General features: G+C 29.3%; 3 protein-coding genes across 4 annotated transcripts; 1 reads left to right on the top strand and 2 right to left on the bottom strand.

Moving 5' to 3' along the window:
• Positions 1-6,118: 6,118 nt before the first annotated feature.
• Positions 6,119-9,621, bottom strand: LOC114176001 (proline transporter 2-like). Its single transcript, XM_085670669.1, has 9 exons — positions 9,603-9,621; positions 9,409-9,526; positions 9,082-9,306; positions 8,915-9,009; positions 8,509-8,695; positions 8,278-8,402; positions 7,040-7,255; positions 6,691-6,921; positions 6,119-6,586 (listed from the first exon to the last, which is right to left on the bottom strand). Exons 2-9 carry the CDS (start codon positions 9,509-9,511, stop codon positions 6,437-6,439), a joined length of 1,332 nt encoding a protein of 443 aa, XP_085526795.1. The 5' UTR covers positions 9,512-9,526; positions 9,603-9,621; the 3' UTR covers positions 6,119-6,436.
• Positions 9,622-19,782: 10,161 nt separating this feature from the next.
• On the top strand, positions 19,783-22,427 carry CP31B (chloroplast RNA-binding protein 31B). The gene is made up of 4 exons (XM_028065771.2): positions 19,783-20,327; positions 20,413-20,514; positions 21,735-22,025; positions 22,144-22,427. The coding sequence occupies exons 1-4, from the start codon at positions 19,869-19,871 to the stop codon at positions 22,207-22,209; spliced, it is 918 nt and encodes a 305-aa protein (XP_027921572.1). The 5' UTR covers positions 19,783-19,868; the 3' UTR covers positions 22,210-22,427.
• Positions 22,428-24,104: 1,677 nt separating this feature from the next.
• LOC114176020 (protein-L-isoaspartate O-methyltransferase 1-like) lies at positions 24,105-26,678 on the bottom strand. Of its 2 annotated transcripts, none has more exons than XM_028060914.2 (4): positions 26,514-26,678; positions 25,631-25,901; positions 25,014-25,178; positions 24,105-24,517 (listed from the first exon to the last, which is right to left on the bottom strand). In XM_028060914.2, exons 1-4 carry the CDS (start codon positions 26,517-26,519, stop codon positions 24,252-24,254), a joined length of 708 nt encoding a protein of 235 aa, XP_027916715.1. In that variant the 5' UTR covers positions 26,520-26,678; the 3' UTR covers positions 24,105-24,251. The 2 variants fall into 2 exon arrangements, with proteins under 2 accessions (XP_027916715.1, XP_027916716.1); XM_028060915.2 differs by having other exon boundaries at positions 24,105-24,499.
• Between the last annotated feature and the right edge of the window lie 1,201 nt (positions 26,679-27,879).

The following is a 27,879-nucleotide window of genomic DNA, read 5'->3' as shown; positions in this document are numbered from 1 at the left end:
CATTAGTCCCATTAATTGCCTCCAACTAATTTGCACATGCAATTGCTTTTAGTGGCCAAAATTATCCAAGAAACATATCTATTTCCGTGATTATTAACAACCAATAAAGGCAATCTGAACCATGGTAGCTCCGCAATGGCTTCAGTAGGCAAGCAATCTTACATAAGACTGAAAAATGAAGAAGAATTGGAAGAAGAGATAGTAAAGAGAGAAGTGAAAAAGGCAAGGGCGTGGCTTAAGTTTCGGGCTCTAGCGGGTAGAAGAAGGCCAAGGCTTCGTGTTGCAGCACTGAGAAGATTTCTTAGAAAAAGAACCAAGTTTCTGTCCAAATTCAGGGTTTCGTGGCGCAAGGCCTTGAAGAGATTGAGGAATGGACAGAGTCACATGAATGATCTGTTTGGAGGAAATTTGTTGCTGATGCAGGGAAATCTTGCTCCTTTCGATTGCGGTAAGAAACCTTACATGGCTCATGTCCTTCAACCATCACCCAGGACAATCCTCTAAGAATTTTAGTTTTCATGGTATAGGAAAATTTATATTTCTGTTACTCTCTCCCATGGCTATTTCTGCAACGAACAAAGATAACAAAAATAAATAATAGTGATGTAATACGGGCACAAATGCAACTATGTAAAAATAATTCTATAAATGATAACTATGTAAAAATAATTCTATAAATGATAACTATCGTTTTCTCTTGGGGTAGATGAGTTATATGCCATTTTTTTCGTGTTGTTGCTTACGTGGACAACACAACAGTAAGAATAACTCACTTTAAAACTGACAATTTGTTTCGCTGAGGGTTTATTCTTTTGAATGATAATGCGTTCTCATTTAAAGATGTGAAAAGAAATGCAGAAGTTGATTTGGAACATCAACTCCATTATGAATCTTTTGGTAGATGAGCAGATTTATAAATTTTTGAAACCTATTTACTAAAATATCCTTCATTGTATTTTTGTATTTGATTAAAGTTCTCTCTTTATTGAATATTGAGTTGGGAGAATATTAGGTTTGAGTATAATATATATATATATATATATATATATATATATATATATATATATATTATAATAATTATAATAACAATAATATATTGTATAAAATATTAATAACAATACATTATCTATATATAGTTATAATAATAATAAATAATAATATTAATAAGTGTATTTTATATATATATATATATATATAAATAACAAATAATAATAATATATTAGTTTCTACAATAAGGGTAAAATAATAATTTTATGTTTTAATTTATTAAAAAAAATATCTATCATATCAATCAAATTACTTACAAACTTTCACAAATCTTATCTTCAAATCCACTCACTTTGACTTCTAATTTTCTTCAAAAAAATACAAAAAATTATACACTCAAATTCACTTATATCCATTCAAATCCATCTTCATACTCTCATTCAAATTCATCTCTACAATAAAACACACACTAAAAATATATTCAAAAATAAAAAGGACGTACAAGATAAAAACTCTCAATTAAAAAAATTCACAAAAGTTCTGTGGATCAAATCGATCCATAAGTTTCTTTTCTAAACATACAAAAGTATATTATTTTTTAAAATTAAATCATTCTACTAGTTCCATCTTTATAAAAAAATCTTAAATCAGTTCTTTTTTATATTTGTCTTAATTTTGTTTCCTTAGAACTCTCTCAAAGAGAAACTTAGTAAAGAACAAACTAGAACTGACCTATGACCTATTAGCCAAATTAACTATAAAGCTTATAATATAAAATTAGAAACTCATAGTTTCATTAAAAAAAATTAATAAAAAGTACATGGTGGTTTATGCTTATCGAAAAATGTGAGTAATTTTGTACTCTGTTGGTGATGAAATGTCTCCAATTACTTTTTAATATTTGGATAATTTTCTTTCCATTTTTTCAATTTTAAAATATAACTAAAGATACAATATGAATATAAAATTGAATAAATTTTGTTTTGTAGATCAAATTTATTGATAGAAATATTAACATAAGCTTTTCAAAGGCTAAAGAGTAGTATATTATTTTTTACTAAAATTACAAATTCATTACATATTGATTTATTTGATAATTTTAATTTCATATTTTTTGGCGTAATTTTTCTTTTTTAATTTATAAAAAAACAATTTCTTACACTTTCACAAGAATATTTTTTACGTAAAAGTTGACTAAAATATATTTCCTAAAAGTAATTTTTTATGCAAGTATTACTTCAAAGATATCTAAACATATATTTTCTATCTTCAACTTCATATTTTCAATCAAATAAAACTTTTTAAGTGTATATTTGTTAAAATGAGTGTTGTGGATATGTTTCGATAGATAAACTTTATATATATATATATATATATATATATATATATATATATATATATATATATATATATATATATTCATACATTGAAGCGACTTAGCTACTAGGAAATTTAAGAGTAAGAAAAATTTTAAATTTTTACTTTTTTTAGAATATAATTTAAAATTATTTGATTTTAAGTAATCTAATTATTCTAATAAAATTTATAATTTCATTTTTTTTAATTTTTTTTACCTAAACAATGTATATTTTGTCACATTATATTTTAAATTAAAAAAAAAATTATGCTGTCTCATTCTAACATAAATTTAGGCTAACTTTATACTTGTAAGATGAAATATTTTAGTTACATATTATTTTTACTAAATGTTTATAATTTTATATAACTTACTTACATTTATAATTTGGCTAATTTTACTATTTAAAGTTACTCCTATTTCATCTTTTCGTGAATTGATTACCAAATTAATAAAGATGTAAACCAAACTTGCAACTGGTCCACCTGATCAACTCTACGTTGTTACCCTTAATTATTCGAGTAAGACTCCAATTATGTAAACCAAATCTCTACTATAAAAGAAAATTCTTTTGTTACTTTCCATTTTAGCCCTTGTTTGTTTCAGAGAAGGAAAGCAGGCAAGTGCTAATTTGAAGTTGAAGTTAGAAAACAAAAAGTCAAGTAGAGGGAAAAGAAAGAAAATCATTAAGGGTGTGTATTGATTTGAGGATGAATTTGAAGAATGGAAATGAATGAATTTAAAGAAAAAAATAGATGGAAATAAAGTTGTTTAGATGAAGAAGAAAAATAAAAGAAATATAAAAAGAAAATTTATAAAAATTTGTAAGAAAATTAATTCATGTGCATATTATTTAATATATTATTATTATTAATTATAAAATTTAATCTTATCAATGTTTTTTTTATTATTTTATATACTAAAGTTTAATATTATTATTATTATTAATTTATAATTTAATCTGCATGTTACTATATATTTTTTTGTTTGTGTTCAGTGGTGGATTTTGAGAAAAAAAGATGTGAGTGTCAAAACAGATTTACAAAAAATTTGAAACAACTATATATATAAATTTATTAAAAAAAAAAAACGTTTATTCATATATTATTTTATATATGTGAAAATAAAAATTAAAGGGACACCATAATTCCCTCGCTTTAAACCAAACTTCGATATTGACCTTTCCAAGACCAATAAAATAACTAATATATATAGAAAATTAGTTAGAAAGGCAAAACAAGAAAATAGTTTAAAAATTTATTTTGAATATTAAATACAATGTAAATAATTAACAAAAATATGACCCTGTAAGAAATTATAAAAATCCTATTGTCAAATATTTACGAGTAAAAATTGTAATTAGTATAAAACCAGTAATATTCCTTCGTTGTTAATAAAATATAATATGGTTATATATAATTTATTTACAACAATTTTATATTTACACCAATATAATTATCACTAATTTTCATTTAGTTTTAATTAAGTTACAAAAAGAGGAGGAACAGGAAACCAAAAATAAGAAAAAAGAGGCAAAGAGGAGAAGGAACCAAAATCGATAATGATAAACATGTAAATGATGGTGGAAGGAGAGGACGAGGAGAACAGAAGAGAAGGAAAATGAGAAAGAAAAAAAAATGAAAAAGAAGAGAAATGGAAGGAAGAACATTACAAAAGTTTTTGAAATTATCAATAGAAATTTGTCGACAAATTTATTCATTCGATAAATTTGAACTATCGATAGATTTTAATATTTCAATTACCAATAAATTTATTTTTGTCGGTAATCCTTGATAATAGAAATTTTAATTACTAAGAAAAAACACCAATAAAATTCGTCATTAATACAAATTTTAATTACTGATGAAAAAATTTATCAGTAAAATCTGTCAATAATTATATAACTTAAAATATATTGGTAACTTAAAATTTTTATTATTGTCGTCGGTAAAAAGAGCAAAAAAATTCCTAAAAAAATCTTGTATTTAGTGTCTCAAAAATTAATAGGGTGCTTCAAAATTAGAAGAGAAGAAGAAGAAAAACAAGTAGGAGGAGGAGAAGAGGAAGCGAAATAGAAGGAGGAGGAGGAGATGCCAGAGGCTTAGCAGTGACAAGGCGATGCTATGATAGTTTTCATGACAAAGACGCGACGATGGTACAACAGAGACACGGTGGTGACTCAACGGAAATGGTTGAAGGGAAAGAGAAATGTAGGAAGGAAAAAGAAAGACAGAGAGAAAGAGGAAGGGAAGGAGAATGGTGGCGGTGACAACAATGATGAAGCTAGAAGTGTGGTGGAGGAGGTTTTAAAAGAAGAAAAAAAAAGAGAAAAAACAAGGAAGAAGAATGAATAAGATGAACTAGTTTGTGCTATTTACGGATAAATTTTTCCTTTGATAATTATCGATGAATTTACAGAAGAAATGAATTTTATTGACAAATTTTTTTGTCGGTAATTACCAACGAAATTTTTGTTATGTTGATAAAATTTATATTTATCGTATTAATTGACGGATTTTGTGATTTGTCAATAAAGTTCACCAATAACTATTGGAGACGAATTTTTTTTACTATCAATAATGTATAGATAAACTAAAATTACTGAAAAGTTTTAGCTATTACTTATGAATTGTGTTTGTTGGTAGTACACAATTTTTAATGCAGTGAAAGTAAGTTGTTCGATGAAGAAAATATCAATAAACATAGATTTTTTTCAAATATTTTTAAATAAATTTATATTTTCTATTTAGATTTATAAAGTTAAAGTATTTTTCAGATTTTTTTTATTTAAATCTATAGTTTGAATGTAATTTATTTAAATATTTTAAAGTATTTAGATTATATTTTAAAATAAAATATTTGTTTAAGTTTATATTTTGAAAAGTTTTACATAAATTTCAGAAAACGATAATAAATATCCATGAACATACCCAGACACTTAAAATAATTATTAAATAATTTTTAAACGTTTATTTGGTAGATAATGGTGGATTCATTGAAGATAGATGCTACCGTAATTATCTTGATTTGTTATCATCTCTCCTGAGAATATGAACATACCATTTGGGTGTTGAGTTGGTCCAGATTCCAAGCAGATCCGATGAACAATTGATGAAGATTTGGTTTGTATTTTGCTGTAAGTTCACTCTCAAATGGAATCTAGCAAAGTCTGGAACTATTGATATTAAATTAAAATAAAAATAAAAAGTCTAACATAACATACCTAATACCATAGAGAATCACTGTCATCCAATCAGTTAACAGGAAACTTAACATATTTAACATAAACCAATAAACGTGTTTTACTTTAAGAACATAAACTCTTTAATAGGAACCGCACTAATGACCATCATTAATCATTATTTGGCAGTTTAGTAGGCTAGAAATTGGACAGAGGAAAAAAAATGGTTTTGTTGACATTAGAAAATAGAGATGAGAAATGTGTGAAACTAATAAGGTGAACAATTACTTGACGTAATTACTTCTATAATCATTATTGTGCCGGAAAGTCAAATAGATATGTCCAATATAATTGATCATAGCCTCAACAAAATCTGTAGTGTGTGCATTGTTATCTTTGGAAACTAAACGGATTTGAGAGATTCCAATAGATTAAATAATGACTCAAATGTTAACATGAGGCTAAAATAGTATCTATACATACGATCTAATTTCTCTTTCTCTTTTTTTTTTTTTTCTAAATGAAACCATCTTAAAATATTATTTCATTCTATTTAAAAAAAAATAAAAAACTAATTAACCTCTTTTACCACGTTTTTGTATATGTTTCTGTCTGGTATTTTCATCACTATATTTCTTTAGACATTGTTCAAAACAAAAGGTTTTGTTCCCTCAATTTTGAGCCCAATGAGGGTCATTAACCCATTTCTCGCTCTCTTGAATCATTGAGTATATATAGCACTTTCTACAAGTGAGGAAACCGAGGGTTGGTTGGGAAATAATGATATAATTATTTTATTCCTTGATTTTTTTTTTTTTAACTACTGAAGGTCACCGATATTTTATATTTATTTCTCGCAGAGCTAATTTGACGTGAAATGAAGGCATAGGTGAGATTGAGATGAGGCATCATCATGCATCGGCAAAGAAATGATACTTTTGGATGTTGTCAACTATCAACCGAATTGCTGAAATGGTGGTTGCTATTGTGAGCAGAAAAGAAAAAACAACGTTGAACCAGTGCCACGCCTTCTTCTGTATGCTAGCTGTTCTTCCCTTCACCTAAAATTGAAGCAAAGTTAAGCCCCATAAGAGTGAAGCAAAGTTTGACTATAACTCTATTCGGATAGATAAAAGTTATGTGCATTGTATATGTAATAAATAACCTTGATGAAGACCATGCTGGGGAACATGAATGTGAGAGGAATGAGAGAAAATGAGCCAAGAAAGTTTACAAAGTCACCCATAAAAGGAAATGCTGCAGCAACGAAGGTGTTCCCAGTAAAGAAAAACGCACGTAGGAGAAATAAGCGCTTTAAGTTCTCCCCTGAATGCATGGCCTTGTCGATTTCTAGGAACTTTGTGTCCAACGCCTCCAGAATTGGAGCCACAAACATCTGCATTTTTTTAAAACATGACATCCTTCCATTTGTCACGTATTTGACTTTTCTTAAACTACTCAAACTCGATTAAGCAACCATCTAAAACCACATATGCTAAAACATGTACACGTACATGTTGGGAGACGATGGACTGCAAAAATACGATGGCATTGATGAGAACATTAATCCATCTGGGACCACTTAGGTTTTCTGGAAGGTATGCCGACACCGCTGATCCATAAGCCCAATATCCCATTACGGTAACACCATAATAGAACACCACTCCCACTGTATATTGTAAATACAGGGCCTTCCTCATGTTCTTCACTGCTGGCTTACGTAGAGTCGACTGCATACACATTGTGGAAAAATAAAAACAACTTCTAACCAAACTACTAATTTATAATAGAAAAATTATACTTCGATTTCGACTGTCATTTTTTACTCCCTACGATTAATAATTCACACTAAACTACGTGAGAGAATAGAAGATGAAAGTTAACAAATGAAAGAAAAATGATTTTTTTATTATTAAATTTTGACAACTTTCTTTTACAATCATAGGTGTTATTTTCTAAATGATTTTCCATTTTTCTTACTTTTAATATTTTAAAATCACTTAAAAAATACACATCATATTATAATAAAATTCAAAATTTAGTAGTGAAAATATTATTGCCAAAATGAAAATCATAGGATCCTGTCCTTTATAATATCACACTTACAAATACCAAACCCCATTTTTCTATTCACAACAGAATTTATGGTAGTTAAAAAAATTTATAATTTTTTAACAATTACTCATATTCTAGATGATACATGTCATGGGCTTTGTTGTTTTCTAAAAGCAATACTAACAATGATTGAATGAATGTATATGAAATTGTTTCATTACTAAATCTAATGTGTTGATCCATCATCTTACGGAACTCAAATCTTATTTTCTTCTTACAGTCAAAACAAGTAGTACAATAAAATATATATATTTCGTAAGATCACATGTTAATAGAAGTGTGCAGACATAATAGAAGTTTGCTTGTGAAACTCCCAACAACCTGCAATCCGTGAAACTCGCCGTAAAAAATTCTAGATAACTTTATTAGTAAGTTCACGTTATTCCACATTCTCCGTGGAGTTAGCGGGCTGACGTGCATTTAACAAAGATTAAAATAGAAAACTGAATATGTTATTGAAAATATAAATGGTTATTAATTATATATTCACAAAACATCTAATCTAGTAAAAGAGTATTTAGAACAAAGAAAACTTAGTATATTTCTTAATTATTAAATAAATCATAAAAGGTATATAAAAAATAGGGAATAATATTTTGAAGTAGAAATGGCAATAAATGATTAAGATGAATATGACCTGTATCTCTGGGAGCAAGCCACTGGTGTTGGAGACAACGATGGCAGAAATGGCACCAAAGGAATTAAACACCTTACTCACTTGACTTCCACTGATATCGAAATCCCTGTCCGAATTTGATTTCCCTACCAACCAAAAAGATTGGTGGGGCGAGCACAATTTAACGTATGGTTTTTGAAGAGAACAATACATTTTAAATGCGAAAGTCATGATGCTTATTAGTTACCGTACCATCTTTCACCAAAACAAAGAGAAGAAATATTATATATGTGAAGGTGAGCACCGCAGAAATTCCCAACCAGTTTTTCATGGCAGACATTGTTGGGATGGAGAAGGAATAAAAGAAGTAAGCTGCTCCTGTTATCACTATGTAGTATTGCAGCCTCAAGGGAGAATCGCTAAATTCCGAGTTTATTTCCTGCACACAATAACAGTTTTTTTTTTTTTTTTTAATTTTAATATCTTGAATTAGTTTCTCCGAAAAATATTTGATAATGACACTACAAAAAATATCTTTACCTATAACAAGGACAGCTTTCAATAGAAACCAAACAAAAAAAAAAAAAAATCAAAACTTCAACCTAGAAAACAAAAAGAAGAGATTTTAGTAAGAGTAAAAGTCAAACAATTTGGGTACCTTAAGTGCCTTGCCGCCAAGGAGGATGAAACCCATATTTCCAAGAAGAAGGGTTAAAAACTGGAAAACCCAGGTGATGTGGTACATACCCTTACCTTGAGAAAAGAAGGAATGGTTGAGTTAGAGTGTAAATATATGATGCAGAGAAAATGAAAAAAAGATTATACCGTAAACGTATCCCATAAGGTCTCTGTATCTAATGAATCTGCGATTATCAACGAAATGAAATGCTGCCAAGAGCCAGTTTGCATAGGCGGTGTAGATACCGACAAGAAGAAGGCATATGATACCCCAAGTCCAACCCAGTGGCCACATGATGAGATTGGAAAAACTCAATATCCACCCACAGTTGAAGGCTGATACCAGCATCAACCCCACTTGTTTCCACGAATCTGCAAACAAAACAAAACACAGTCTCATGTAGGCACTGGATATAGTTTCAGAAAGTTAAAACGCCCCAAGAAGAAGTTAATTAATTCACTAGATATAATTACCGCTATCAATAGTATGAGCAGTTGCGAGCCCAGAATCATCCTTCTGGGTACCCTTTTCTTGACCTTGTTCCATGTTCAGAGTGCCCCTTCCTTCTACATCCATGGCCACTTCTTGATTCTGAAAAGGAAAGAAGATTTAGCTCGTTAAAAGATTACAACTTGGTATTAAAATTTATAGAAGTGGAATGAAATACTTTTTTTTTCTTCTATAAATTGACCGTTTTGACATTTCTTTCAATGGAATGGAATTATTCTATTAGCAAACAGCCGAACAATTTTTTTTTTTTTTTTTTATGAATGGTAAGGAAGATCCCTTCTTGGAAAAAGAAGCCTTTTCTATATATTATATTTATATATTTGGTAAATTAATTCTGTTTTTTGTAATTAAATTGATTTTAATCCCTTTTGCCTTATAGAGTTTTGTTAGAGTTTAGTTCAATTTTTATTATATAGCATATATTTTGGCACTAGTTAATATTTATATTATAACTCGATAATTCATTTATTAACAAAATTAATCTAAATTAAATTATCTTTAAAAATGTAGAACAAATACAATTAAAGTTACAATTAATTCATCTATTTTTTTAATGCAAATAAACAATGTTTCTTTTGATTATTTATAGAAAAGGTAAAATATTAAATACTAATATGATTACTAACGAGTAAGTGCAACTAGGGATGAGACAGTAGAGTATAGGTATTACTTTCTTCGTACTCTATTCTACTTATTAGATAAATATTTGTCTCGTATTTGTTTTCATATTTGTATATATCCATTATGTGGATATTTGCATACTTTTTAATATTCACAGATATGTGTGAGTATTTACAATTTTTTTAAATATTTAACAATATATTTTAACTATAAATTCAAATAAAATACAATACATAATATTCATAAATTTCAAAAAAGTTCAAATAACACATTTAAATAGTATTATAAATAAATGTTTTTTTTTGTAAACTAATGGATAAAAAATAACTCATACAAAATTAATGTGTTAATATTTTAATCATTTTTTTTAATTTAAATTAGAGTATAACAGGTACGATATCACATGTACAAATAATATAATATCAGTACTCATCCCATTAACATGCGGTATACAAAATACACATATCCATCACATGTAAATATTTATTTTCTAGGTTTTATTTGTATATATTTACAATTACAATCTTTTTTTTTTACATCCTAAATCTAACCTACCATGCTTATTTATTTACCTTTTGATATATATAACGGTTAGCAAAGTGTCTTAACAACCATGGCAAACGACGCTGGTTCTAACATTTTGAATCATCGAAAGTAAAAAAAAAAAAAAAGTGTTTGCAAATATTTAAATAAAAAACCATGAATTTTTCGAAATTAAAGTATATATTAAGCTTTGCTTTTGTTTACTTTTATAAATGGTTGACTGGACATATATTATTTTGACACTTTTTTAACAAAAAATCAGTTTTAGTACGTGTTCAAGGTAATTGTTATATATTGTGAGCTTATGATTAATTTAAGATTAAATGACAACATCGTTTTTTATGAAATACCCTATTTCTTTTTAGATGATCATGTCTCCGCATTAAAACTATTTTTATTTAACTTAATAGATAAAAGAGTGCGAAGAAGAAAATATTAGAAATGAATATGATGAGATAATGTGAGAGAGCTGAGCTGAGTTCAACTTTGACTATCTAAACCTAAATGGATCAGAACCGTTTTCATGGAGACTAAACATCATTAAGAATCTAGAAGGTGTCGTAGAAAAAGTTTGAAAGATTGGGCAATGCCACAATTATTGCACACCCAAGTCAATTGTATTTCAATTAACTATCTACTTCCGTTGGGTAGACGCTATTATCTAAATAAATGTAAATTATTATTTTAAACTTCTAATGTAGTCAAAATATTTTATTTTATACTGTAGATTCACTCAACCTCCTTCACTTACTAAAATATATTTTGGGAATCATAAGATTTTAAAATTTAACTTTTATATCCACAAAACTCAAAAGTTTGATTTTAGTAAACACTTTATTAGAAACACATTCTTTTACATACTTACAAATTTTTCATTTCCGATAAATCCAACTAATAGTAAAAGGTACTCTACTCAATAGAGTGTGGTATGGAAACATTGAAGTTTAACAAAAGTGATTTTATTCTTTATAGAGTTTGACTGGGTATCTGAATCTCGATGGTGTTCTAAAATTACTTGATTTAAACAATTTACTCTTATGAAAATGTTAATTACCCAGATTTTGATTTGTTTGTAGTATTTCCTAGAGGTAAATTTGTATGTAAGTAATTGTGTATGTATTAACTTTATTATTATTATTATTATTTATCTTGCTTGAAATATTTTTTTGTATTTTTTTATTTCATATAAATTTTATTATTATGACTATTATTATTTATTAGATGATTGAAATCTTAACAACACACTAATAGTTTTTTATTTTTTTCATGTACTCGAAATCTTATTGAACAGTCAATATTCTTAGCACGATTTTTTATGGCGTAATCCTTGGCTCACTTTTTTTTAGGAAAACCTTTGCACGCTTAAACCACCAGGTACTATTAACAAATTAATATTATGAGTAAACTAAATTATTCAACTAAAAAACAAATATCCTTATTATCTATGGATTTTCTGTCACGTCTTATTGTCTTTTATATCTGTCCATACTTATAAATTAAAATAAATTTGCAGTCGCATAATATATTTTTTGATCATTCATATATATATATATATATATATATATATATATATATATATATATATATAGATATATAGATATATAGATACATTTGGACCTGATGGCAAGGATTGGAAAGAAAAAGATAAATTGACATTTTACTACATTCTGTTTATTATTTTTCGTAGTCGTTCCAAAACTACAATAATACGATGATTCTTAAAAGGAAAATAGTCGTATTTATATTTCTTCATCATTTATTGCTAATATATAACTTGTTTTTACTTTTTTTAAAGAAAATTCCTTATTTTTTTATGGTGAAAAGTAATATAAATAGCGCATTAATTGTCTATTACCACATATATATATATATATATATATATATATATATATATATATATATATATATATATATTACTTATTAGCTCTAAGTATTTTAAAGATGGACACACCGAATACACAATTCAAAAGTAAAAAATAATACTCTGATTAGAAAAAAAAAATCAATTTCTGTATTTTTTTATTATTAAAAGGTTACAGACATTCTCTTTTTTTTTTTTAATAATAAATGTTCATTTTATTATTTAATCAATTAAAACTAAACAAGTTGCATTCATTTTTGTACTTTTATTGTCAAACAATCGATTATAAATAGATTGGTTTATGTTAAATTAATTGAGTTTCTTTTTTTAACTAATCGTATTAATATATCTTTGTATAACTTGCACACGTCTTTCTTTCATAGAGATAAGGATATTAGAAACTAACAATAATAAGGAAAGGTTAATATAAAGAGAAAAGAGAACCATGAGAATGATGTCATACAATGTTAGATGGTTAAGGTAAGCGAGAAAGAAATTCATTACATAAGTGATTCAATAAGAGAAAACACAGATACTTTGTATTCAAGAGTAAAAAAAGAGAAAGATGATATAAAGCTATACTAAGACTTATCGGGATAAAGATGTCACTTGAAAATTAGCCTTATCACAAAGCTTGGTAGGAGGACTATTGTGCTTATGGGGTAATGATGTTTTTGATGTGACACAATCCTTGTTGGGGAAGGTTGCATAAAAGGAGAATGGAAGGATATCATAAGAAATATTGGATTGTTAATAGAACTCTTCATGTGATTTGAAAAAAAAAAAGACTTTGGGAGGAGATTAAGCCTATATTCCTTTGAGTGGTTGAAACTCTACGAAGTAATTTGGGAGAGCGGATTTCGTTGGTTGAACCCGTTCTTTGGTATGATTTCAAGTGAAATGAGAGTGCGGATTTGGGGATGGATGGTATAATCAATCCCCGCAAAAGTGGGGTGATACTTGTATTATATGAGGGACATTGCGAAAATACCTTTCTCTTTTCTCGTTTCCCATGCAAAAAATCTGTCATATCGTGATTCCCCTATGCCTGCCAGATTCCTGAGGTTGCATGCATAGATTCCTTGTAAGGTGAGTGATGGTGTTACTTTGGGACATAGCGTGGGTGTGTGAGAATTCATAACAGTGGTGTGAATGTTGAGTGCATCCATGGATGGGGAAGAATGAGGTGCTTGGATGTGGTGGGGGAGGAAGAGGATGGAGGTGGTGGATTGTGGTGGCGGACTTAGGTGAAGGAGGTGGTGGTGTGTGGTGGTGGAGATGAAGTCGTGGTGGATAGGATATGTGCATCGGTGCGGTGCAAGTGTGTGTGTATGACACCGGTTATGTAATCGGTGCCTTGGCATAAAGAGGTTTGACACCGGTGTCGTGTGTGTTGTTTTGCTTTTTTAACTTTTTTTTTAAACTTTTTTTTTAACTTTATTTGTATAACTTTTGTTTAAAATTTAATTGTATAACTTTTTTTTAAAATTTAATTGTATACATTTTTTTTTACATTCATAAAAATTTATTTATTTTTATTTTAAAATTTTAATATTTTTTTAATTCGTATTAATTAATTATAATTATTTTTATAACATCAAATTACAAAATCATTATCTTTTTTCATCAAGGGTATTTTGGTAACTTTCTAATTTTATCTATTTTTACAATTTATTTTATTTATTACATCAATCAAACCTTTCACTAACTTTCATAAAACTTATCTTCAAATTCACTCATTTTACCTTCTAAATCCACTAAAAAATAACACACAAATTCATCCACCCAAATCAATACAAATTCATCTTCACATTCCCCCCACATCCACACCCCCAAAGGAACACACCCTAAGGGTGTGTTTCTTTGTAGAGATGAATTTGGAAGAGAGTGTGAAGATTGATTTGAATGGATATGAGTGAATTTGAGTGAATATTTCTTTTTTTTTGTTTCTTTAAAGAGAATTAGAAGTGAAAGTGAGTGAATTTGGAGATGAAATTTGTGAGAGTTTGTGAGTGATTTGATTGATAGGATAGATAAATTTTTCTTTTTTAATAAATTAAAACATAAAATTACTATTTTACCCTTATTGTAAAAATTAATATATTATTATTATTATTTGTTATTAATATATATATATATATATATATATATATATATATATATATATATTATATACCCAAACCTAATATTCAATGCAGAGAGAACTTTAAATAAGGAACCTGTCATATCCACTTAATAATCAAATACAAAAATACTGTTAAGGATAGTTTAGTAAATGGGTTCCAAATGTTCACAAATTTGCTTATCTATAAAGAGATTCACAATGAGTTCATCTCGCAAATCAGCTCTCGCAATTTTCAAATCTTTAAGGGTATGATTTTTTGTAGAGATGGATTTGGAAGAGAGTGTGAAGATAAATTTGAATAGATATGAGTGAATTTGAGTGAATAATTTTTTGTGTTCCTTTGAAGAGAATCACAAGTGAAAGTTAGTGGATTTAGAAATAAAATTTGTAAGAGTTTGTAAGTGATTTGATTGATAAGATAGATAATTTTTTTAATAAATTAAAACATAAAATTACTATTTTACCCTTTTTGTAAAAATTAATATATTATTATTATTTGTTATTAATATATATATATATATATATATAATATTTATTATTATTATTATTATTATTATTATAACTATATATAATATATTGTTATTAATATTTTATACAATATATTATCATTATTATAATTATTATAATATATATATATATATATATATATATATATATATATATATATATATATATATATATATATATATATATATATATTATACTCAAACCCAAAACTTTGAATAAGGAACCTGTCATGTCCACTTAATAATCAAATACAAAAATACTATCAAGGACAATTTAGTAAATAGGTTTCAAATATTCACAAATCTGCTCATCTATAAAGAGATTCACCACAATGGAGTTGATGTCGCAAATAAACTCCCGTGTTTCTTTTCAAATCTTTAAATGAGAATGCATTATAACTCTCATATCCGTCTGTTTGAATCAGTACAAACAGTACAAACCGTTGAAAAGAACAGACCCTAAGTGAGAACACTTTATAACTCTCATATACGTCTGCTTGAATTGGTGCAAACAGTACAAACCATTGAAAAGAACAGACCCTAAGAGTTAATAAAAAAACAATAACACAGTAAAATATATCTTTATTGCATCAATTAACACTATAAATCGATGTCAAATCACAATAATTTACATATAAATTAGTCACATATTATATCGACTTTTTTAGGAAATTGATGTAATATGTCCTCTAAGTGAAAAAAACTAAATCAATTATATTTAGAATCGATGTTATATGTGGTATGGTAGGATATAAAACATCAGTTCTAAACATAAGTGATGTAGTATTCCTCATCAGGAGAATATATTATATCAATTTTCTAAGTAACAAATGTTATAGACTCACCAATATCATATGTATAGTGGCGAACCTTGGTTGATCTCTAGGAGGGCCTTGGTCCCTCAAAATTTTTTAACCTTTTTAAATTACACTATTAGGTTTTGTTCAATATTTTATCATTATCACTTTTGAGTTTTTATGAGATGGTAGAGGTAAGTGCATAAATTCCTAATTGTCAAGCCTTTCGTTTAAAGCATGGCGCCGCATGGGATCCAACAGTTTCACACCAACAAGTAGTATTCCATTAATTTGCATTCCATTATTGTTATGAGGGGTTAAATATATTTTTGGTCCCTCAAGTTTCAACGAAATTTGGAATTAGTCCCTTATCAAAACTTTTGACCAATTTAATCCTTCATCTTTAACAATGTGTGAATTTAGTCCTTTTAACCAAATTTTGTTAAGTTTATCTGACGTTTCAAACACATTTCATGATAGTATTTGACTTATTTACACGGTTTGACACATTTTTGCTTCAATATCAACTCAAATGTTATCATAAAATGCGTTTAAAATGTCAAATAAACTTAATAAAATTTCGTAAGAAGGACTAAATCCATGCATTTCTAAAGATGAAGGACTAAATTGGTATAAAGTTTCGAAGAGGGACTAATTCCAAAATTCACTGAAACTTGAGGGACAAAAACATATTTAATCCTTGTTATGAGATATAACAAGGTTTAAAAAATGGAATCACTTCTTAATATATCAAAAAAATACAACTACAAACACCACATATAGTCTTAGATTAAAACATAACTATTGGATTAAAATATAACTATTAATTTATAACGAAAAAAATAATTACATTCAAGGAAGGAAAAGATTGCCAACCTGATACAAAATGTGCAACCAATTAGCATCTCTAGGGTCAAGAACATGTTTCAAAATTTCACCATTTTCAAACTCCCTTCAAACCATGTTACTATCACTTGGTGAAACACATAGTTCTATATATAAATACAAAATTAAACTCTGCAAGGTTCTTTTACTTAAAAAATGTCCTTTGATTTCTTTTTCAGAGATTTGTGTGACAAACAGTGAAGCCATGATATTATTTTCACCATTTCATGTACATATAAATACTCTAACAATAATTAAAGTGAAAGTAAAATAATATTTTTGTTGTGTTGGTGAAAATAGGTAATGAAAACATAAAACACTTTCTCCATACAAAAAGTACTATAGTTTCTTGATTTTTCATCCAAAAATAGGGCAACCCACTCTAGTGTACATAGCTCATACCTAGTAAAAGTTCTGGAAGGTATACATGCAAAACTTTTTTTAAGTGATAATGAGAAAATATATAAAATTTAAGTATATTATTTTGACTCCTCCAATATTAATGGTCAAAGATCCATCATTGCACATGTAACATCGGTTCTATATATAATCGATGTAGTATGCCCTCCCGGTGAGAGATACTACATTAGTTATGGCTAGAATCAATATTACATATGATTTTTATATTGGTTCCTTTCACATCAACTATATTATAGGTAGAGTATCTATTGTAGAGTTATATTACAAAATTTAGCTATATCAAGATTGATTGGGAAATTTTATTGTGCTATGATTGTCACATTAGTTATTTTCGAGGGAAAATGCTACTAGTATTGAATGAAACTTGTGATGTGGGACTATGGAACATCATTAGAGAGGGGAAGGGCCATGGCCCATCCAATTATTTTTTATTTTTTTCAAAATTATATATATATATATATATATATATATATATATTTTGAAATTTTAAAAGTTTTAAATTTTTAAAATTATAGATAGTATATTTTAAAAATTGATGGAAATTAAATTGTATCTTTTTATTTCTTTTATAAAATACAACATTTAATGTTAATAAAAAATAAAACATAAAGTCAAATATAATAAAAAATAAAAATATTCAGGCTTAATTACTCTTTTGATCGCTGTTTTCATCTAAAAATATCAAATTACGACTAAAAAATTAGGACTAAAAGAATTTGAGAACCAACTTCACATTTTTGGAAACGGTAACCAAAAGAGTAATTAAATCAAACATTTATTAAGATATTTTTTTATTTTCTTCTACTATTGCCTTTTTAATTTTTTTACAAAATTGTACTCATCTCTCATTCTCATATGTTTTTTTTTTAAGAAAAAGTGAAGTTAGACACATACTTATTATTTTTGCTCTCATTTGTTTTCTTTATTTCTCGAAGAAAAAAAAATGTAACTCTTTCTTGTCTCACTTGATGATGAAGTATTAGTTTAATAGTTATTAACATTATTTTTTATTTTTTATCTCATGAGCCTTTTGTATACTCATTTTGTATGATTATAGAAGAAAAAAATAATGTATTATGTGTTTTTTTATAACCAATTTTAATTGTTACTTGATTATAATATATTTTTCTTCTAATAATTATGTCTCTCAATCTTTTATTAGATTATGATAAATTATTTTTTAATATATTTAAAAAAAAATATATATCGATGACAAATAAAATAATATATTCATTTGTAAAAGTGATAAAGGGAAAGCTATACTTGCTTGAAAATGAAAACAAGATAAATTATATTTCTTCACATCTTTTAAAGCATTTAAAATATTATACTAATGATCCAATCTAACGATCTAATTATTTCATAGAAAAGTCATTAAAGTGTTATATTAATAATTCAATCAAATTATCAAAGAATTATATTACTCTGACCCCTCCAAAACTCTTGGTCAAGATCCGACACTGAGTGGAAGGAGGCTTCACATAGCAAACAATATGATATGCAAGAGAATCATACTTAAGAAACTAGTGAAGTTAACCCTGTTAGGATTGAATAAGATATATGATATTTCACATTGTTGCATAGAAGGAAGAAAAGAGGGTGAGTATGAGAGGTGCAGAGTCACATGAGTCCATTCAATATACTGGTTTTCCGGAGGTAGAGTCTAGAATTTAGAAATTTCTCTGTAGTTTGATACTTGGACTTTAGTTAACTGACTTTATTTTAATATTTATGAAAATTTTTAATATCTTTCAATTATATATTATTCTGGTGATATTTAGCTCACATTTGTATTTTGTATCTTTTGTTTCTCTTATTCTTGCGATAATCGTATATTGTGTATATACGAAATAATGACATACTAGTAATGAAGCTGAAACTATCTATTAATGAAATAATATAAAATGAGTTAGAGAATATGTGTTAATTTTTTTTTAAAAACTGTATTAAACGTTTAGTTTTTAAATATTGGAGTACTTATGAGTTATTTTAACTCTATTTTAAAATACACTGTTAATAAACTAATAACTAAATTATAACTATAATTACTGCTGTTATTGATGAGTTATATTCTTAATTATAATTACTAAGATAATTAAGATAATGATTAAGAAAAATATTGTTGTTACTATAAATGGTTTATGAAGTAACACACTTTTGGTTGAAATAAGTAATTTAGTGAAGGAGTTAAGAGTGTTAAAAATGTTAAGATTTGTAACATTTGTGTTTTTATATATATCGGTATTCACAACAAAGCATGACAAAATACTACGAATCATTTGTATTTTAAATACTACAAAAATGAACTCATTCTATGAGTAAATCAATAATACCTAGTTAATTAAAAGACTAATGTTTACTTGGAATACTCAACACCAAGATTCATTCACATGAAATTTTTATTATTTATTGACAAACTCATTAACCTGGACAATAATATTTAAGGACCAATTTTAATATTTACTTAAAAAAAGTTATTCGAAGTAAGCTTTCTCCGATAGACAAAAAAAAAAAGAAAAAAAAAGAAATTGGGCTATTTTTTGTTCTACTTCCTAGGAGCAACCAAAACCCTCCACTTCTCATGTTCAATTATACCCCTTATCCTCTGTTCTCCTCAATCTCGGTGTGGCGCTTCGGTTCTTCTGTGATGTCATAAACTCTATCCATGTCTATGCCTTTCTCTCTCACAACCACGCCTTCCTTCAACTCTCTCACAATGGCGGAATCCTGCATTCTCTCTCTCCCTTCTCTCTTCCGCGTCAATAACAAAACCCTTTCTCTTTCACTTCCCTCCAAGCGCCTCAACCTCCACTTTCCATCCTCCAATTCTTCGTTCTTTCCCCTCACCACCAACACCACCCGCTTCCCCTCTCTCCTCACATTCGTCGCCCAGACATCCGATTGGGCCCAAGAAGAGGAAGGGAACGCCGTATGGGAGAACGAAGTCGACGCCGCGTGGGGAACTGAAGAAGGTGGCGATGACGGCGTGGAGGAAGTGACCGGAGGGGGTTTCGCTCAACCACCCGAGGAAGTTAAGATCTTTGTTGGGAACTTGCCTTATGATGTTGATAGCGAGCAATTGGCTTTGCTTTTTAAGGAGGCTGGCACCGTTGAGGTTGCTGAGGTGAGTGAGTCTTTGGTTGTGTTGGTGTTTTCTTCAATTTGAAGTTTCAAATTTTTGATTTCAATGTGGGTGTCGGTGGTTTCAGGTTATTTATAATAGGGTCACTGACCGGAGTCGTGGCTTTGGATTTGTCACCATGAGTACGCTTGAAGAGGTTGAGAAGGCTGTCCAGAAGTTCAGTGGTTACGTAAGTTGTTGTGTTGCTTTATATTTTGTTTTTGAGTTAGAAGGGTTGTAATTGTGGTCCAATGTTCAAGTGGAAAACTGTGTTAGGATTTGGATGTTTAATGGTGGATGTGTAGAATTATGGAATTTAACAAAGTATTCTATTGTTTGGGTAATTTTGTGATGGAAAAGTAAAAAGATTGGGCATCAACATTGTGTGGTAGGTATATTCCCAGATTGTCACGCCCAATTATGTAGTCAGAAGTTTGATTTCTTGGTCCATGTCTATGAAAAAAACACCTTTTGAGAGATGCTAGTCCCGGTGCTTTTAGTAATTAGTTTCTGACTCTTGGCCCGAAAATAATCTAGGTTCACCAAAAATCAATTGAAGAAGAAGAAAGAGTGGTATTGGATAGAATGGGATGGGATGTGTGTGTGTCAACGTGTTATACTTCATTCCATCTAGTTTTAAACAATCCAAACAATGGAGCACAGGAGGCTAGTATCAGTCCACTCCATTCAAATGTGACATGTTGATACTATTCTGATTCTCAATGTTAAGATCCCAGTGTAAAATTGTAAACAAATGTGTCCAGGGTTGGCTACTCATATATCCTGAATTGTATGATAGTTGTACATTACTATCTCCCTCCTTCCCCCTTTATTTCCCCCAAATGAAATAAAATTTGGGGTGATGAGAGAAACTGTGGTGATTAACTTGTGTAGACAAGAAGTAGAAAGTATTATTAGTATCATTGCTTCTCTTTTATTGTCTTCAAAATAGTTAACCTGTGACACCATGAGGTTTGGCCTTGTTCCAATGATGCTTTGCTCTCATTGTAATAAATGTCTTCTAGATTTAAATTGTGGCGAGGAATTGGTACAAATGTTTAGACCTAAACCTGTAATAAATAGATTTTACCCTATTTCATCTGAATATCTTATTGCTTCAGTGTCTGCGTACATAGTAAAACTGGGAGCTCCATGCTTGTGTTTTTTGAAATAGTATTTGAAATATTATTGTCTTATTGCTTCAAAATAGTATTTTAATTTTGTTCTCATTAAATTTTGTATGAGTATGGACACTTTTCTGCCTTTCAATTAAGCGGTTCTTCCATGTTGAAATGTTGAAATGTGTCTTTTGGTGCTGGAATAAGCATATGCCTATTGATTTTCTTATCTATCTACTTTTATTGTGGTTTCTTGAGTTGTTTTGGATCTTATCCATCTTTTCTGTGACAGGAACTAAATGGAAGAGTGTTGACCGTTAATAAGGCTGCTCCAAAAGGAGCACAGCCTGACCGCTCATCACGGCCACCACGAACCTTTAGTTCTGCTACAAGAATCTACGTTGGGAACTTGCCATGGACTGTTGACAATGCACGGCTAGAGCAAGTTTTTAGTGAACATGGTAAGGTTGAGGAGGCTAGGGTGGTCTCTGACAGGGAGACTGGTCGATCACGTGGTTTTGGCTTTGTCACAATGGCCAGTGAGGCTGATGTGAATGATGCAATTGCTGCTCTTGATGGTCAGGTAAAAACACAAGTACTTTATTACTTGATCATTGGTGGTAGCATTACAAGGACTGCTTGTGTGTTTCTTTGTTGGGAGTAAACTTCTGATATGGTGGTTCTGATATTAATTATTGCAGGAATTGGATGGGAGACCAATCAGAGTGAATGTTGCAGAGGAAAGGCCTAGACGCAGCTCCTATTGAGTGGTAACATGAGAGTAATCTTCCATGTCCGACTGATTGAGTTCCCTTTCAATGGTTTAGTATACAGTGTCAATTTTTACCGTCTTTGGCAGCTGGTTTCAGATTGAATTTGCATATCTTAATGTTATTAATTTGATGTCTAGATGAAAATTGATTAAAAGTTACAATTCAAACTCTAGGGATTTTGGTGGAAAACCTCCTCATTTTCTTTTTCTCAACCATTTTGTTTGCTATTGATGCTCGAAAATATAGTGATCCTTTAAATCTTCTGGTAAATAGAAGCTTAAGGCGTGATCATCTGTCATGTCAACTGTTGGATTCCTTATTCAAATGGTTGAGTATCATCTGTTATGTCACCTTCTATAGAGTAAAAGAAACTACAAGCACAGATAAATCGGCTTCTCACTTCCCTTTCATAGGGAATTCTCATTTGAAGGACCTGGTTCTTCTTCCATTGCAGCATAATAACTAACCAATGGTGTATAGTGTAAAAGACTCTCCTTTCGAACTTGTGCATAGTTATTTGTCTTGAATGGATATTTAGTAACAGTAATCAACACTAGAAGTGATTAAATACGTGTTTAAATCTATTTGTCAATACTACGTAAGGTTAGTCTAATTTCTAAGCACCACTTCTGAAAGTAAGAAAAATCATGAAATTCTGTACCGGGGCCTACAGTGTTAGCTTTCATGAAGGAGGATCGTGAGTACAAACTTGGCACAAAAATTCTGGACACGTGCATGATTTATCAACGGAAGTCACTAAGAATTTACACTGGTATGATGATTTAATCTTTGAAATTACAAGATAAGTATGGTTGACTAATAGAGCCTCCGGTGCCAAAAGTATTCTGATATCTGACAACATTGCTAAGTGCATAATTTTCTAAAAGAAACAAAAGAAACTCAAAACTATAGCCTTTAAAATGGTTTCTCTAGCCAATAAGCTCACAAATATCAGTTCTACCTTATTCATTTTAAACCTTCAATTAAAGAAGTTTTAAGTTTCGAAATTTAGAACAAACTTATTTACAACTTCTGTACAAGAAAAACATGAAGAAGAAAAATAAAATTAGTTTTTTCACAAATTAAAATTATTTTTTCATAAATTAGAATTAGTTCATGTATAAAATAATTTGTAAAAGTTCATTTTTATTGTTCTAAATTTTTATTTCTAGTTTTTGGACAATATAGGAAGAAACACTCTTTTCTTTTCTTGAAGTATTTATGAAGAAAATTGTTAAAATAGATCCATGACAACACTAAATTTAATTATCAAATTGATTAAGACTAACATCAACTATTAATAATTGATAACTTCAATAATTAGATTCATTAGTAATATCTACAATTTGCGACTGATCAATATCTTACTTCATAATTAAGTCTAGATTTTTTATAAGCCAACTGATTATTATCAATGCGTAAAGAATAACACGAGATGTGTCATTACAATACATCCACATCCCTACCAATTTTAACAATCACAAAAAGCATCTTAAACCCTTCTACTAATAAACATTAAACATGTTCCATATATTTACTCAAGTGATAAGTTATCATTCAAACTCAACCGATGTGGCAGAAAATGTGTGAATATGAATAATAAATATGATTTTAACCTATGCTAGTACATGAACACAGTAAGTTAAAGTTTAAATTGTACGTCAGGCAATCAGAAATATTGTGGTAATAACTTTTAAGATACAACAAACTTACCATATATAACAGTTTTTTTATTGGAAGACATTATAAAAACTTTGTATACTGTCAATTGTTCGAAATCTTTTACTCAGAAAGTGCATAATACAAGACAATTGTTCAAGTTTTCGACTCAACTACTTACATAGAAATTATTGTTTTATATATTATTCAAAGCCAGAAAATAGATTCGATTTCAGACAAAGAATGAGCATGTTTAGTGTAATTATTATTACTACTGTTCTGAAGGATCAACATGAATCATTTGTTTTAGGGCAAGAAAAGAACAGCAGCTTCAACTATACAAATTCTTACAGCACGTGGTACAGACATCCATTTCACTAACCACGCAACTGAGCTTCTCTGCTAGTGAGAGGCACATACCGAACAGAAGTCTCAGTCCGGATACTGATAGAACCATCAGAGTTCTTATCCACGACCTTTAAATCTTGAAATATGTTTCCAACAGGAATAACCATTCTACCACCCGGCTTCAACTGATCAATAAGTGGTTGAGGAATTTCTGGTGCCGCTGCTCCCACATGAATGGCTTCATAAGGAGCAAAATCAGGCCAACCTTGCCTCCCATCTGTCAACACAACAATCACTAAAATATTTTAAATAATTGATCCGCCAATTTGACATAGCAAACTATTTAACTGCTCAAAAGCATCAATAACCATGCAGTTAACACCGAAGAACAGAGGAAAGAGTTGAAGAGAGTGAATATGGACATTCAGAATCCACAATATCTAGGAGTGTCATAACATGAATGCTTATGAATAAACTCTACCTTCAGATGAAGTTTACTCAATCACATTAAACAAATCCCAAATACTGACAATCAGGTTACTTGAGTTTATTCAATCACTTCAATCACTTCAAACAAATGTCAAATCCAGTCATGAGGTTATGGATTTCTGTTTAACTGAACGACTCGTTAAAGACATTCAATCCTTTACCTCACTTTAAGCCTTCGACAGCCATATCTAACAAATGAACTAGATTAAATTGTCATAGTCGATTACATCAAGTAAAGTTGTATTTTTGTTGTGGAAAAGAGTTTCAAAGTTTTATATCAAAGGAAATCATAGAAACCGTACCACAACAATGCACAGAAAGGGAACCATCTTTCAGTGGTAGAGCTGCAGCACTTTTTTTAATATTCTCAATTGAAAAAGAAACCAATTCAGGAATATGTTCCACGCCAACAGCACGGCCTTGAGGTCCTACCATCAAGGCAAAGCATCCAGTGAGGTATCCCGTTCCTGCAAAGGGTCCAAAGTATGAATAGTTTGCATCAAATGCAGAGAATAAAGAGAACGAAGGCACTAGAAGTTCGTTCCTGTTATGTAGAACATTTAATTCTGTATTGCACATAAGGAACGAACAACATTTTCACATTGAATTGGGATTATGCAAATCTCAGAGTAATGGTGTTATCAATAAGAAGAATCAAGGACTTTACATATAAAATCTCCACATCTACCTTCTATAACCTCATTAAGAGAAGGAAATAAAGCATACACTATTTTCTGCACACCTTTGCCAGTACAGCCGCCATCAACATTTTATGTAGTCTATCCATGACTTGTAAACAACAAATCCACCACACGAATAGTAGTGGAAAAAATTTATTCATAATAAGATTTTTTTTTCATTTCTCTTTAATAAATTAGAAAAAAATATAATCATCAAGAAAATAGTTCATAGACTATACCAGAGCCAACGTCCAGAGCACGCATCCCAGGCTGCAAATTCTTCTCCAGCAACTGAAGGCACGTTGCATGCATATGTGGTGCAGATATAGTAGCATTGTAGCCAATCGGCATAGGACTGTCAACATAAGGTTGAAGTCCACCAGGCACAAACAAAGCTCTATCAATGGTTTCCATTACTTCACCCACCTTTCTGGAAGTAATAATTCCATAACGCTGCAAATTATCTACCATTCCTTTGTTCTCGTTGAGGGCACTTCCAGACCAGTATTGCTGTATTTTTTTGAAAAATATGTTTACTTTAGATTACTTCTAGTTTTAAATATTACAGAAAATAAGATGATAAACTAATGAAACACAAGCATGTAGCGTCCCGTTATTCCTTTTATCTGAACTGCACCCCTGGGGTGAGCAATCAGAGAGAATCAAAAGCCAAATTTACGGTATAAAAGCAGAAGGGACCTAGAATCATCATCGGCCCCTAAATGAAAGAAACAGTTCATACAAATACAATGTAATTGGGCATGCATAACATTGATCAACAACACTAAAAGGAAGCGCAATAGCCACTGTAAGTTATAGATACGGAAGACGATGTTAAACTCTACACGAGAATTACCATAAAATTCCATTCATGAGCATGTACAAAATTCAAACAGAATAAGTTTACACACCACTCAAGGAGCCGCTCCTCTAGTAATGCAGTTGAACGATGGAACAAATTCATAAGTTATGAATTCAGTAGCTAAGTTTTAATAAAAGTTGAGAACAATACAAGGATTCGATGTAAATGAGAGAAGAGGTAGGGAATTGTTTCCGTCGAAGAAGAACTATGTTCGACGATCGATCGCAGTGATAAACGAGGAAGAAAGAGAAAGGGGTTACCTCCATCGTATAGAAAATAGCGTTCCCCGGAGCGAAATTAGGGTTCAGGGATCAGTAAGGATTTACTGTTACAGAGCGACACTGCTGCAGTAAATGGAACAAGGTTAGATTATTGCTTTGCGTTTAAACAACGTCGGTATTTTTCGGTGTCTTGTTCAGTTGTAGTGCTGCAGTTCCGTGTCGTTGTTCAGTTCGATTCCTCTTCACCAAGGGCACGTGGGCTTTTTTTAATTTATTTTTCGGGCTGCTTTCTGCAGCACCTCCTTTTTATTTCTTCCTGCACCACTTAACATTTATAAATCCCAAATTATTTTTCATTAAAATTATAATAAAAAGATAAAAATATCTTTACATCTCTTTGTTTTTTAATGTATTTCATATTAAATATTCTGAAAGTATTTTTAAATTTAGAAATAATTTCTCGGAATATATTTTAAAAAATATATTTCTATTATACAATTTAAAAAATATTTTTGAATTTAGAAATGTATTTTGAATTGTAAATATTTCTTTTAAATATGTTTTAGATTGGACAATCCATATACATTTAAAAAGATATATTTTAGATTAAGTGTTTTGTAATATTCTCTTCTTCTCCAATGGTTCCTCTTATTCTTTCTGTGTCCCGGATGCACAAACCTTATAAAGCGAAGGGAGAGAGAAATTGAAAAGCCATTGGTGTCTGCCTTCACATTTAAAGACCCCATAGAATTCAAACACCATCTCATCTATGGTCTTGCTTGAGTTTCTCTAAGTAACCCTTTACTTCTGTTCAATGTTTTCAGATTTGAAAATATATTTCGAATTATATAATTCCAAATGTATTAAAGAAAGAAGAGGTGGAGAAGGATTTTTGTTTCTTTATTATGATTCTAATGAGGATTAAGTCGGTGTTTGCAAGTATTATAGGTTGCGGGAAGAAAGAAAGGAGGTGTAAAAAGAAGCAACCTCATTTTCATAAGTTGGGTTTAACTTCTCTTGTTTGATGATGAAGGAATTTTTTCTTCCGTCTTCATATTTTTTTTCCTTTCATCCTAGACCTCTGTATATTCTTTTAACATTTTATGTTTTTTGGATTGTATAATATGCAAGTTATATTTTGATTTTTGGATTATATAATTTAAAATTTAAAAAGAAAATTTAATTATGCAATTAAATTTTTTTTTTCAAAAAATTAACTTTGAAATTATATAATTCAGAAGTTATTTGACTTTTGAATTATATAATACATTAGTCACTTGGCTTTTAGATTACATAATTTACTTTTGAGCTTTTGAATTATATAATTTGGAATTATTTTTTGAGAGAAAAAATGGTTTTCCGTTACATAATTTTGAAAATCATTTTTAGCTAACCTAGAAGGATA

This window comes from Vigna unguiculata, chromosome 3, assembly GCF_037176805.1.
Source record: "Vigna unguiculata cultivar grain cowpea cultivar isolate G323 ecotype 2 chromosome 3, ASM3717680v1, whole genome shotgun sequence".
Taxonomy (NCBI): domain Eukaryota; kingdom Viridiplantae; phylum Streptophyta; class Magnoliopsida; order Fabales; family Fabaceae; genus Vigna; species Vigna unguiculata.
The sequence above is the reverse complement of the archived record's forward strand: the minus strand, read 5'-3'. Positions and strand labels throughout refer to the sequence as shown.

Bases quoted from the DNA above. Each gene is read 5' to 3' on its own strand.
- LOC114176001 (XM_085670669.1), bottom strand. From the start codon at position 9,511: ATGGATGTAGAAGGAAGGGGCACTCTGAACATGGAACAAGGTCAAGAA. The intron at 7,256-8,277 runs GTCATATTCATC...ATGTGTATGCAG, and splicing joins GCTTGCTCCCAGAGATACAG to TCGACTCTACGTAAGCCAGC. The intron at 6,587-6,690 runs GTTATTTATTAC...CTTCAATTTTAG, and splicing joins CCAGCATGGTCTTCATCAAG to GTGAAGGGAAGAACAGCTAG.
- CP31B (XM_028065771.2), top strand. From the start codon at position 19,869: ATGTCTATGCCTTTCTCTCTCACAACCACGCCTTCCTTCAACTCTCTC. The intron at 20,328-20,412 runs GTGAGTGAGTCT...CGGTGGTTTCAG, and splicing joins GCACCGTTGAGGTTGCTGAG to GTTATTTATAATAGGGTCAC. The intron at 20,515-21,734 runs GTAAGTTGTTGT...TTTCTGTGACAG, and splicing joins TCCAGAAGTTCAGTGGTTAC to GAACTAAATGGAAGAGTGTT.
- LOC114176020 (XM_028060914.2), bottom strand. The intron at 25,179-25,630 runs GTATAGTCTATG...GACCCTTTGCAG, and splicing joins TGCTCTGGACGTTGGCTCTG to GAACGGGATACCTCACTGGA. The intron at 24,518-25,013 runs GTACGGTTTCTA...AAAATATTTTAG, and splicing joins CCTTTCTGTGCATTGTTGTG to TGATTGTTGTGTTGACAGAT.